The sequence below is a fragment of the Mustelus asterias genome, chromosome 11 (assembly GCF_964213995.1).
Source record: "Mustelus asterias chromosome 11, sMusAst1.hap1.1, whole genome shotgun sequence".
Classification (NCBI taxonomy): Eukaryota; Metazoa; Chordata; class Chondrichthyes; order Carcharhiniformes; family Triakidae; genus Mustelus; species Mustelus asterias.
The window spans coordinates 62,976,559-62,990,537 of NC_135811.1; the positions used below are offsets into that span (position 1 = coordinate 62,976,559).

The 13,979-nt window shown below is 46.0% G+C and overlaps 1 protein-coding gene across 1 annotated transcript in view; it reads right to left on the bottom strand.

Annotated features, from left to right (window-relative positions):
* Positions 1-2,208: 2,208 nt before the first annotated feature.
* Positions 2,209-13,979, bottom strand: part of LOC144500252 (hexokinase HKDC1-like) — a 127,903-nt gene continuing 116,132 nt past the window's right edge. The window contains exon 10 of the mRNA XM_078222928.1: positions 2,209-2,855. Within this exon, the coding sequence (XP_078079054.1) occupies positions 2,717-2,855 (139 nt within the window). The 3' untranslated portion in view covers positions 2,209-2,716. The remainder of the gene's footprint in view (positions 2,856-13,979) is intronic.

The window sequence follows — 13,979 nt, forward strand, 5'->3', positions numbered from 1 at the left end:
ACCCGGACGTGCACTCAGGTCCTGTGCGGATCAGCTGGCGGAGGTATTCACAGACATCTTCAACCTCTCTTTACAACAATCTGACGTCCCTATCTGCTTCAAGAAGACGACCATCATCGCGGTACCTAAGAAAAACCAAGCAGCGTGCCTTAATGACTATCAGCCGATGGCTCTGACATCTATCATTATGAAGTGCTTCGAAAGGTTAGCTTCGAAGCACCAGTTTGCCTATCGCCACAACAGGTCCACAGCAGATGCCATTTCCCTGGCCCTGCACTCAACCCTGGAACACCTAGATCACAAGAACACCTATGTCAGACTCCTATTTATTGACTACAGCTCATTATTCCCACGAAACTCATCTCCAAACTCCGTGGCCTGGGCCTCGGCACCTCCCTCTGCAACTGGATCCTGAACTTCCTAACTCACAGACCACAATCAGTAAGGATAGGCAACAACACCTCCTCCACGACCATCCTCAACACCGGTGCCCCACAAGGCTGTGTTCTCAGCCCCCTACTATAATCCTTATACACCTATGACTGTGTGGCCAAATTCCCCTCCAGTTTGATTTTCAAGTTTGCTGACGACACCACCGTAGTGGGTCGGATCTCAAACAATGACAAGACAGAGCACAGGAATGAGATAGAGAATCTGGTGTGGCAACAATAATCTCTCCCTCAATGTTAACTAAATGAAGGAGATTGTCATCGACTTCAGGAAACGTAAAGGAGAACATGCCCCCGTCTACATCAATGAGGACGAAATAGAAAGGGTCGTCAGCTTCAAGTTTTTAGGTGTCCACATCACCAACAACCTGTCCTGGTCCCCCCATGCCGACACTATAGTTAAGAAAATCCAACAACGCCTCTACTTTCTCAGAAGACTAAGGAAATTTGGCATGTCAGCTACGACTCTCTCCAACCTTTACAGATGCACCATGGAAAACATTCTTTCTGGTTGTATTCCAGTTTGGTATGGCTCCTGCTCTGCCCAAGACCACAAGAAACTACAAAAGGTCGTGAATGTAGCCCAATCCATCACGCAAACCAGCCTCCCATCCATTGACTCTGTCTACACTTCCCACTGCCTCGGCAAAGCAGCCAGTATAATTAAGGACCCCACGCACCCCAAACATTCTCTCTTCCACCTTCTTCCTTCGGGAAAAAGACACAAAGGTCTGAGGTCACGTACCAACTGACTCGAACAGCTTCTTCCCCTGTTGCTGTCAGACTTTTCAATGGACTTACCTTGCATTAAGTTGATCTTTCTCTACACCCTAGCTATGACTGTAATGCTACATTCTGCACTCTCTCGTTTCCTTCTCTATGAACAGTATGTTTTGTCTGTATAGTGCGCAAAAAACAATACTTTTCACTGTAAATACATGTGACAATAATAAATCAAATCACCAATGCCCTATACAATTGCAGTAAAATATCCCTATTCCTATATGCAAATCCTCTCACTATGAATGCCAACATACTATTTGCCATTTGCATTCTTTCCTGCCTGCTGAACCTGTGTGCTTTCTTTCAGTGACTGATGCTGAAATTTGCTATCAATGGCTCTAAAGTGAATAGTTACATTGTCGGCCGGCAGCACTGAACGACTGGCCTCTGAGGAGTTATTTCAGCTGTGCCATCAGTGGGCTGCACTGTCTTGAGCCGTACATCGTTGAAACATACATAGAAAATAGAAGCAGGAGTAGGCCATTTGGCCCTTTAAACCTGCTGCTCCATTCATTATGATGGCTAATTATCAAACTCAATACACTGATCCCGCCTTCCCCCATGCCCCTTGATCCCTATATCTAATTCCTTCTTGAATTCACACAACATTTTGGCCTCAACTACTTTCTGTGGTAGTGAATTCCACAGATTCACCACTCTGTGAAGAAATTTCTCCTCACCTCAGTCCTAAAATGTTAGTGTCAATATGCTGTGCTGTCAGTAGTCTGGACTATCAATAGCAGTGCCTGTCAGTGGGCCAGCCTGTCAATAGCTGACAGATGAAGAATAATAAATTGTACCCGATATGCAAATACATGTGGAAGTAAGAATCAACACAGTTAATCGAGGAGGGAAACATTCACAAAATCTTGAGTTCTAAACATACACTTTCAGTCCAAAAGATATTCAGAACCATTACAAAGAATATTTTACGTATAAATATTGTTTTTCCATTTTCCCAATTTTATTTTGGATCATTGTTAACATGCATAGGAATGTCATCCCTTTAATGAAAGTAATGTTTGCAGAAACGACACCATTTGCACTGATCAGAAACATACCCAGGCAGATAGATCTTTTACTGATCCATTAGGAACTTGACTGAAACTGCTTTGTGGAATTACAGTACTCTCTTTGGCTACTCTAGTCTAGTTGAGGCACCACGAGTCAGGAACTATTGATTCACTAATACTGATCAATAAAAGACCAGTGAAAGCTAATTTTCAAATTCAAATTAATTATTTGTGAAAAGTAGGCAATCTTCATTGGCAATTTCCCCATTAAAGATATTGGAAAAACCCCAAAAGATAGGCACTTGTTGGTGAAGTGATTTTCAAAATTATATCATAAACACATTTATGTTTTAATATCTCCAATCTGAATAATAAAGTTATACAGAATTTATCAGCTAATACTATAATGAAACGACCAGTCTCCAGTTTCTGTAACGTGGAATAAGTGGATTTGGTTTTATCGTTTTATTGCTAGGCATTCTTCCCGGATTTTTTTGCTGTTGCTGCAATGATGGCTGCACCTTTCCCACTGCCATCTTCAGAAATCACAAATGTCACGTCACACTTTGGAGCCAGGTCCTTCACTGTGTTTTGCAACAGTGTGGAAAAACTGAAAGAGAAATATGAAATTGTGAAGAAAATGTGACAACCTCTGAGAAAGCAAGGTGGGAGAAGCATTTGAAATTCTCATTTGAACCACTTGAATGAATTCAGCATTAACAGTTTTCCCAAACTAATATAGTACAGGATAGTGCCAATTTCCGTGCCTCAGTGACTTATTCGAAAATACTCAGTGTTAATGCTACAAGTGTTTTGGTATCGTACCAAGCTGCATAAAAAACAGTACTAGAATGGACTATTTTGCCAATTATATCACTAAACAACGGAGTAGTTCTTAATGCAACAAATAAAATATTTTTATTTATTCATGGGACTTGGGCATCGCTGGATGGCCAGCATTTATTGCCCTTGTTGACCATATTGTCAACCACATTGCTGTGGCTCTGGAGTCACATGTAGTAAGAAGTTTAACAACACCAGGTTAAAGTCCAACAGGTTTATTTGGTAGCAAAAGCCACACAAGCTTTCGAGGCTCTGAGCCCCTTCAGTTAGGATTATATTCACTGGAGTTTAGAAGAGAAGGGATCTCATAGAAACTTATCAAATTCTAACAGGATTTGACAGGGTAGATTCAGAAAGAATGTTCCCAATGATGGGGGTGTCCAGAACTCCTCATCCAGAGTAAGACCACAGCCAGAGTAAGGCTATCGGGAATTTGGATCTCAGTGGGTAACTATTGGTATTGGTGAGTGTTGGTAAGTGTTCTCTCTTTTTTTCTCTTTCAATTCAGTAGACTGGTTTAAAGTTCATCAACTTTGCAACCTGTCTAAGTCTTCCTGCAGACTACGACACCCTTCCTCACTGTCTACCACACCACCGACTTTGGTGTCATCAGCAAATTTGCTAATCCACCCAACTATACCCTCATCCTCACCTGACGAAGGAACAGCCTGTTCCGAAAGCTAGTGGCTTTTGCTACCAAATAAACCTGTTGGACTTTAACCTGGTGTTGTGAGACTTCTTGTTGTGTTTACCCCAGTCCAACGCCGGCATCTCCACATCTTCACTGGCCCACACAAACCCCTCCCCCATGACAGGCTAACAATCCATGGGTCTTTTTAAGATGTCATCTGCTCACCCCACATGGGTATGGGCTAGAAAAGATCTCCTAAACGTAGGCTCTCTTACTCCTTCCTAATTGGATAGTCACAACCAGCACAACCCAGAGGGTAGTGACAGTCTGGAATGCGCTGCCTGGGATGGTGGCAGAGGCGGGTTGTCTCACCCTTTATAAAGTACCTGGATGAACACTTGGCACATCTTATCGTTCAGGGCTATGGGCCAAGTACTGGCATATGAGGTTGGGTGGGAGTTTGGGTGTTTCTAATGTGTTGGTGTGGACATGATGGGCCTCCTCTGCGCTGTATGATTCTATGATTACTCTCCTGCAATCGATAAAAACGAGAACACTGAAAATCCCAGAAAGCATCACAAACAGACCCTTTGCTTTGCACCCAGAATGGTCACTCTCTCATTGACAGCATCATCACAAGGTAATTTGTAAATCTTACGATCAACAAAATTAGTTGGCAGTAAGAAGTCGGCTTCATTTTTCAAAAACTCGAGTTTCACACTATAAGTATTCGAGTACACACACACATTTTATTAAATCTAAGCATGCAAATATAACAGTAGTATAGTCCATTTCAGTCCTTTTCTTCCACCATTGAGCATTCCTCCTTCTTTCGTCAAAGTCACGGTAAAGCATCGGCAATCACATTCCCTTTGCCTCCTTTTCTCAACATACTGTTTCTTCTTTCTTTTTAAAACCTCCTTCAGTTCTTGATCCTGCTTTGATTCCAAGTCCGAGCTCAATTGCGTTGTCATAATTGTAAATTGTAAATTCTAGTAATGTCTTCAAAGAGCTATGATGTGGAGATGCCGGTGTTGGATGGATAGATAGACAGACAGACAGACAGACAGACAGACAGACAGACAGACAGATACCGTGCAGAAAGAGGCCCTTTGGCCCATCGAGTCTGCACCGATCACAATCCCACCCAGACCCTATCCCCATATCCCTACATATTTTACCCAGTAATCCCTCTAACCTACACATCTCAGGACTCTAAGGGGCAATTTTAGCATGGCCAATCAACCTAACCCGCACATCTTTGGACTGGGGTAAATACAGTAAGAAGTTTAACAACACCAGGTTTAAGTCCAACAGGTTTATTTGGTAGCAAAAGCCATACAAGCTTTTGGAGCTCCAAGCCCCTTCTTCAGGTGAGTGGGAATTCTGTTCACAAACAGGGCATATAAAGACACAGACTCAATTTACATGAATAATGGTTGGAATGCGAATACTTACAGCTAATCAAGTCTTTAAGAAACAAAACAACATGAGTGGAGAGAGCATCAAGACAGGCTAAAAAGATGTGTATTGTCTCCAGACAAGACAGCCAGTGAAACTCTGCAGGTCCAGGCAACTGTGGGGGTTACAGATAGTGTGACATGAACCCAATATCCCGGTTGAGGCCGTCCTCGTGTGTGCGGAACTGGGCTATCAGTTTCTGCTCAGCGACTCTGCGCCATCGTGTGTCGCGAAGGCCGCCTTGGAGAACGCTTACCCGAATATCAGAGGCCGAATGCCCGTGACCGCTGAAGTGCTCCCCAACAGGAAGAGAACAGTCTTGCCTGGTGATTGTCGAGTGGTGTCCATTCATCCGTTTTCGCTGCGTCTGCATAGTTTCCCCAATGTACCATGCCTCGGGACATCCTTTCCTGCAGTGTATCAGGTAGACAACGTTGGCCGAGTTGCAAGAGTATGTACCGTGTTCCAGATGCAATTTTACATCTCATCCGCTTCATCCTGGACCACAATATCTTCACCTTCAACAACCAGTTCTTCATCCAGACACACGGAACAGCCATGGGGACCAAATTCTCACCTCAATATGCCAACATCTTCATGCACAGGTTCGAACAAGACTTCTTCACCGCACGGGACCTTCAACCGACGCTATACACTAGATACATCGATGACATTTTCTTCCTTTGGACTCATGGTGAACAATCACTGAAACAACTATATGATGACATCAACAAGTTCCATCCCACCATCAGACTCACCATGGACTATTCTCCAGAATCGGTTGCACTCTTGGACACACGCATCTCCATTAAGGGCGGTCACCTCAGCACCTCACTGTACCGCAAGCCCACGGATAACCTCACGAAGCTCCACTTCTCCAGCTTCCACCCTAAACACGTTAAAGAAACCATCCCCTCCGTATACACAGGATCTGCTCGGATGAGGAGGATCGCAACAGACACCTCCAGACGCTGAAAGATGCCCTCATAAGAACAGGTTATAGCGCTCGACTCATTGATCAACAGTTCCAACGTGCCACAGCGAAAAACCGCACCGACCTCCTCAGAAGACAAACACGGGACACAGTGGACAGAGTACCCTTCGTCGTCCAGTACTTCCCCGGAGCGGAGAAGCTACAGCATCTCCTCCGGAGCCTTCAACATGTCATTGATGAAGACGAACATCTCGCCAAGGCCATCCCCACACCCCCACTTCTTGCCTTCAAACAACCGCACAACCTCAAACAGACCATTGTCCCCAGCAAATTACCCAGCCTTCAGGAGAACAGTGACCACGACACCACACAACCCTGCCACAGCAACCTCTGCAAGACGTGCCGGATCATCGACACAGATGCCATAATCTCACATGAGAACACCATCCACCAGGTACACGGTACATACTCTTGCAACTCGGCCAACGTTGTCTACCTGATACGCTGCAGGAAAGGATGTCCCGAGGCATGGTACATTGGGGAAACTATGCAGATGCTGCGACAATGGATGAATGAACACCGCTCGACAATCACCAGGCAAGACTGTTCTCTTCCTGTTGGGGAGCACTTCAGCGGTCACGGGCATTCAGCCTCTGATATTCGGGTAAGCGTTCTCCAAGGCGGCCTGCGTGACACATGACGGCGCAGAGTCGCTGAGCAGAAACTGATAGCCAAGTTCTGCACACACGAGGACAGCCTCAACCGGGATATTGGGTTCATGTCACACTATCTGTAACCCCCACAGTTGCCTGGACCTGCAGAGTTTCACTGGCTGTCTTGTCTGGAGACAATACACATCTTTTTAGCCTGTCTTGATGCTCTCTCCACTCACGTTGTTTTGTTTCTTAAAGACTTGATTAGCTGTAAGTATTCGCATTCCAACCATTATTCATGTAAATTGAGTTTGTGTCTTTATATGCCCTGTTTGTGAACAGAATTCCCACTCACCTGAAGAAGGGGCTTGGAGCTCCGAAAGCTTGTGTGGCTTTTGCTACCAAATAAACCTGTTGGACTTAAACCTGGTGCTGTTAAACTTCTTACTGTGTTCAAAGAGCTAGGCAGGATCTGGAGGGTAAAACTTTACACTTGATGCAAACTAACACAAACCACTTGCTTTTTAATTTTCTTCACCGAGTCCAAACATTTCTTTTGCTTTTCGGAGTCACAAAACATCAAAATGAAGTAATCCTTTTCCAGAACGTTGAGAGAACCTGTCCCTGAGATCATGTGAGATCAGGACCATTCAGAAGGGTCACTGTATCTCTGTCCCCTTGTTAATTGGCCTTAGTTCCTCTGTTAGGCAGTCCAACTCCACCTTCTGCTGAGAAGTGGTATGCTCACCACTCTTTCCAGAGTTTCCAATTGTATACCTTTCTGTTCCAAGGGAGCTTTTCAATTCCTTTGTTTGTTCTGGATCTTCATCATAATTTTCTGCATATTCTTTGGCAAGACCTGTAGCAGGTTGTCTTCTTTGGTGTCAGAATTATAATTATGGTTTTAGTGCTCACTGTGACAGTTATGCTTTTGCGAAAACAATCACGAACTTAAAGTCAGACTCACTTTTTAAAGGGAACTGAGGGACTGCTGTGTACTCTGTTTCACGGAGATATGGTTCACTCCTGCTTCACCAGACTGTGCCCTGCAACCAGACAGCTTCTTAATGGCCACCGAATGGACCATATAGTGGCCTCAGGTAAGGCTAGGGGAGGTGAGGTCTGCATTCTAATCAACACCTCTTGGTGCCTAGGCGTAGCAACATTGGCGGGTTTCTGCTCTCCGGACCTAGAATACCTGATGTTAAAATGCCGCTCCTACTACCTTCCGCGGAAGTTCAGCTCTGTCATCCTGACAGCAGTTTACATCCCACCCCATGCGGACTTGAAGACTAGGCTGGACGAAATATACACCACCACAGATAGCCTTGAGACGAAACATCCCGAGGCCTTGTTCAGTGTGGCCGGGGACTTCAACAAGGCCGAGCGTTCTATCAAGTGTCCTACCAAGATTCCACCAGAGGGCGAAACATCCTTGACCATTGCGATACAAACATCAAACTGCCTACCGCTCTATCGCCCGCCCACACTTTAGCAAATCAGACCACAAGGCTGAGTTCTTGCTCCCGACTTACATGGGAAATCTTGGGAGAATCCGATATAGAAAGTCATGCAATGTTGGTCTAAGGAATCGGATGATGATCTGCAGGACTGCTTTGAGCTAGTGGACTGGTTAATATTTAAAAACTCAGCAACCAACCTGAACGAGTATGCCACCACAGTAACTGACGTCATTAGTAAGTGTGTACAAGACTGTGTGCCAAAGAAGCAAATGCATGTGCTTCCCAACTGAAAACCATGGATGAACAGGGATATCCACTGCTTGCTGAAGTCCAAGTCTAAGGTGTTCAAGTCAGGCGACACTGACCTATACAAGAAAACCAGATATGATCTAAGAAGATCCATCAAAGATGCCAAAAGACAATACCGGACCAAGATAGTGTCCCAGGCTAGCCACGCAGACTCCCACCGACTAAGGCAAAGTCTGCAAGACATATCCGGCTACAAGATGAAGGTATGTAAAATCGCCGGCATCAATGCATCCCTCCCTGATGAGCTCAATGCATTCTATGCCCGTTTTGAGCAAGAAGTCAGCGAAAGCAGGCCTTCCACCCTGAAGCCTCGGCTGAACCAGTATTGGAGTTCACCATCGCAGACGTCAGATCAACCTTCTCGAAAGTCAACCCACAGAAAGTGACTGGCCCGGATGGGGTACCCAGATGAGCACTCAGATCTTGTGTTCACCAGCTGCCAGGGTATTTGCAGACATCTTTAACCTCACTTTACACCAATCTGAGGTCCTTATTTGCTTCAAGAAGATGACCATCACCCCAAAGAAAAGCAGGCAGCATGCCTTAACGACAATCGCCCGGTGGCTCTAACATCCATCCTCATGAAGTGCTTCGAAAGGTTAGTCATGGCATCAATCAATTCTAGCCTCTCAGATTGCCTGGATCCACTACAACTCACCATCACCGCAACGGGTCCACAGCAGACGCCATCTCCCTGGCCATACACTCAACCCAAAAATACCTGGATAACAAAGTCACCTATATCAGACTCCTATTTATTGATTGCAGCTCAGCCTTCAACACCATTATTCCAACAAAACCCATCTCCAAATTCCGTGGGGCCTGGGGCTTGGATCCTCCTTCTGCGACTGGATCCTAGACTTCCTAACCCATGGACCACAATCATTGATGATAGGCAACAACACCTCCTCCACGATCATCTGGTCAGACCCCATTTGGAATATTGTGAGCAGTTTAGGGCCCTATATCTAAGGAAGGATGTGCTGGCCTTGGAGGGGGTCCAGAAAAGGTTTCCAAGAATGAGCCCAGGAATGAAGGGTTTGTCATGTGAGGAGCAGTTGAGGAGTTTGGGTCTGTACTCGGAGTTTAGAAAGATGTGGGGGGATCTAATTAAAACTTACAGAATACTGAGAGGCGTAGATAGAGTGGACGTGGAGAGGATGTTTCCACTAGTGGGAGAGACTAGAACTCGAGGGCACAACCTCAGAGTGAAGGGACGTTCCTTTAAAACTGAGATGAGGAGGAATTTCTTCAGTCAGAGGATGGTGAATCTCTGGCACTGATTGCTAGAGAGGGCAATGGAGGCCAGGTCATTGAGTGCCTTAAAGACAGAGCTAGATAGATGCTTGATCAATAAGGGGATCAGAGGTTACGGGAAAAAGGCAGGAGAATGGAGACGCGAATCATATCAACCATGATTGAATGGCGGAGCAGACACAATGGGCCGAATGGGCTAATTCAGTTCCTATATCTTATGGTCTCCTCCTCAACACCAGTGTCCTCAGCTCCTTACTGTACTCCTTATACACCTATGTATGTGGTCAAATTCCCCTCCAAGTCGATTTTCAAGTTTGCTGATGGCACCATTGTAATGGGTCGGATCTCAATGAAGAGACGAGGTACAGGAAAGAGATAGAGAATCTAGTGAACTGGTGCAGCGACAATAATCTCTCCCTCAATGTCAGCAAAATGAAGGAAATAGTCATTGACTTTAGGAAGCATAGTGGAGAATATGCTCCTGTCTACATCATGTGGAGATGCCAGCGTTGGACTGGGGTAAGCACAGTGAGAAGTCTCACACCAGGTTAAAGACCAGCAGGTTTATTTGGTAGCAAAAGCCACTAGCTTTCAGAGCGCTGCTCCTTCATTAGGTGAGTGGGAGATCTGTTCCCAAACAGGGTATAGAAAGACACAAACTCAATTTACAAAATAATAGTTGGAATGCGAGTCTCCACAGGTAATCAAGTCTTAAAGGGACAGACAATGTGAGTGGAGAGAGGGTTAAGCGCAGGTTAAAGAGATGTGTATTGTCTCCAGCCAGGACAGTTAGTGAGATTTTGCAAGCCCAGGCAAGTCGTGGGGGGTTACAGATAGTGTGACATGAACCCAAGATCCCGGTTGAGGCCGGCCCCATGTGTGCGAAACTTGGCTATCAGTCTCTGCTCAGTGACTCTGCTCAGATCGATGGCCCTCCCCCGCCGATCACAGGCAGAGTGGCAGTGAACCCCGCCCCCACCGATCACAGGCAGTGAACCCCCCCTCCCCCCCTCCCCCCCGCCGATCACAGGCAGAGTGGCAGCGAACCCCTTCCCCCCCCCGCCGATCACAGGCAGAGTGGCAGTGAACCCCCCCTTCCCCCCCCCCCCCCCCCCCCCCCCCCGCCGATCACAGGCAGAGTGGCAGTGAACACCCCCCTCCCCCCCCGCCGATCACAGGCAGAGTGGCAGTGAACCCCCCCCCCTCCCCCGCCAATCGCAGGCAGAGTGGTAACACGTCACCTCCCCCCACCCCAAACCCACTTACATATGGCCCCCATCTCCACCTGCCCCCATGGACATTGGACTCCCCCAACATTACTGATCTCCTCATCCCCTCCCATGCCCCCCCCAGCAACACAGCCTCCCCCCAGTAACACATACTCAGAACCCATGCATTAGTGAGCACAGACATTGCTGCTTGGAAAGTCCTGAGGCTACAGAGGTTATCCACTTTGGAAGGAATAATAGTAAAATGGACTACTATATAAATGGTGAAAAATTACAACATGCTACTGTGCAGAGGGACCTGGGGGTCCTTGTGCATGAATCGCAAAAACTCAGTTTGCAGGTGCAGCAGGTAATCAAGAGGCAAATGGAATGTTGGCCTTTATCGCGAGAGGGATGGAGTATAAAAGCAGGGAGGTCATGCTGCAACTGTACAGGGTACTGGTGAGGCCGCACCTAGAGTACTGTGTACAATTTTGGTCCCCTTATTTAAGAAAGGATATATTAGCTTTGGAGGGGGTACAGAGGAGGTTCACCAGGTTGATTCCGGAGATGAGGGGGTTAGCTTATGAAGAGAGATTGAGTAGACTGGGCCTGTACTCATTGGAGTTTAGAAGGTTGAGGGGAGATCTTATAGAGACATATAAGATAATGAAGGGGCTAGACAGGGTAGAAGCAGCGAGGTTATTTCCACTTACAATGGAAACAAGAACTAGGGGGCATAGCCTCAAAATACGGGGAAGTCAATTTAGAACAGAGTTGAGGAGGAACAACTTCTCCCAGAGGGTAGTGAATCTTTGGAATTCTCTGCCCAATGAAGCAGTAGAGGCTACCTTGTTAAATGTGTTTAAGTCACAGATAGATAGATTTTTAACCATTAAGGGAATTAAGGGTTATGGGGAGCGGGCGGGTAAGTGGAACTGAACCCACTATCAGATCAGCCATGATCTTATTGAATGGCGGAGCAGGCTTGAGGGGCTAGATGGCCTACTCCTGCTCCTATTTCTTATGTTCTTATGTTCTCACGTGAGAACACCATCCACCAGGTACACGGTACACTTGCAACTCGGCCAACGTTGTCTACCTGATACGCTGCAGGAAAGGATGTCCCGAGGCATGGTACATTGGGGAGACCATGCAGACGCTACGACAACGGATGAATGAACACTGCTCGACAATCACCAGGCAAGAGTGTTCTCTTCCTGTTGGGGAACACTTCAGCGGTCACGGGCATTCGGCCTCTGATCTTCGGGTAAGCGTTCTCCAAGGCAGCCTTCACGACACACGACAGCGCAGAGTTGCTGAGCAGAGACTGATAGCCAAGTTCCGCACACATGAGGAAAGCCTCAACCGGGATCTTGGGTTCATGTCACACTATCTGTAACCCCCACGACTTGCCTGGACTTGCAAAATCTCACTAACTGTCCTGTCTGGAGACAATGCACATCTCTTTAACCTGTGCTTAACGCTCTCTCCACTCACATTGTCTGTATCTTTAAGACTTGATTACCTGTAAAGACTCGCATTCCAATCATTATTCTGTAAATTGAGTTTGTGTCTTTATATGCCCTGTTTGTGAACAGAGGTCCCACTCACCTGATGAAGGGGCAGCGCTCTGAAAGCTAGTGGCTTTTGCTACCAAATAAACCTGTTGGACTTTAACCTGGTGTTGTGAGACTTCTTATTCTGTCAAGAAGCCAATTTTGTATCCATTTAGATACCTCACCCTGGATCCCGTGAGATTTGACCTTGTGCAACAACCTACCATGTGGTACCTTCTCAAAGGCCTTGCTAAAATCCATGTAGACAACATTAACTGCACTGCCCTCATCTACCTTCTTGGTTACCCCTTCAAAAAACTCAATCAAATTTGTGAGACATGATTTTCCACTCACAAAGCCATGCTGACTGTCCCTAATCAGTCCTTGCATCTCTAAATGCCTGTAGATCCTGTCTCTCAGAATACCTTCCAACAACTTACCTACCACAGATGTGAGACTCACTGGCCTGTAGTTCCCAGGCTTTTCCCTGCAGCCGTTTTTAAACAAAGGCACAACATTTGCCACTCTCCAATCTTCAGGCACCTCACCCGATATCATCAATATCGATGATTCAAATATCTCTGCTAGGGGACCCGCAATTTCCTCCCTAGTCTCCCACAATGTCCTGGGATACACTTCATCAGGTCCCAGCGATTTATCTACCTTGATGCGCTTTAAGACTTCTTCCCACAGACTCCCCCAATTAACTTTTGAAAGTTCCTGCCTGATACCATCAAAATTGACCTTGCCCCAATTTAGAATTTTAACTTTTGGGCCAGACCTATCATTCTCCATAGCTATCTTAAAACTAATGGAATTATGGTCACCGGTCCCAAAGTGATCCCTCACTAACACTTCTGTCACTTGCCCTTCCTTATTTCCCAAGTTTTTGCCTCTCCCTTACCTTTTATAAATTAAAAAAAACTCTTCCTATCTTCTTTTATATTACTAGCTAGCTTACACTCATATTTCATCTTCTCCCCGCTTATTGCTTTTTTAGTTGTCCTCTGCTTGCTTTTAAAGACTTCCCAATCTTCTGGCTTCCCACTAATCCTTGCCACTTTGTATACTTTTTCTTTTGCTTTTATTCTGTCCTTGACTTCTCGCGTCAGCCATGGATGCCTCGTCCTCCCCTTAGCATGTTTCCTCCTCCTTGGGATGAATTTCTGTTGTGCCTCCTGAATAACTCCCCAAAACTCCTGCCATTGCTGTTTCATTGTCTTTCCTGCTAGACTCCCTTTCCAATCATGACCTCTTCCCTAGCTTTATAATCTCTACCCACACAACCCTCCAAAATGTCTTCATTTCTCTCATTCTGGCATCTTGATCATCCCCACTTTTAATTTCTCCACCATTGGAGGTTGTGCCTTCAGTTGCTGGAGTCTTAAGCTCTGGAATACAGAGGTTGTTACTGTT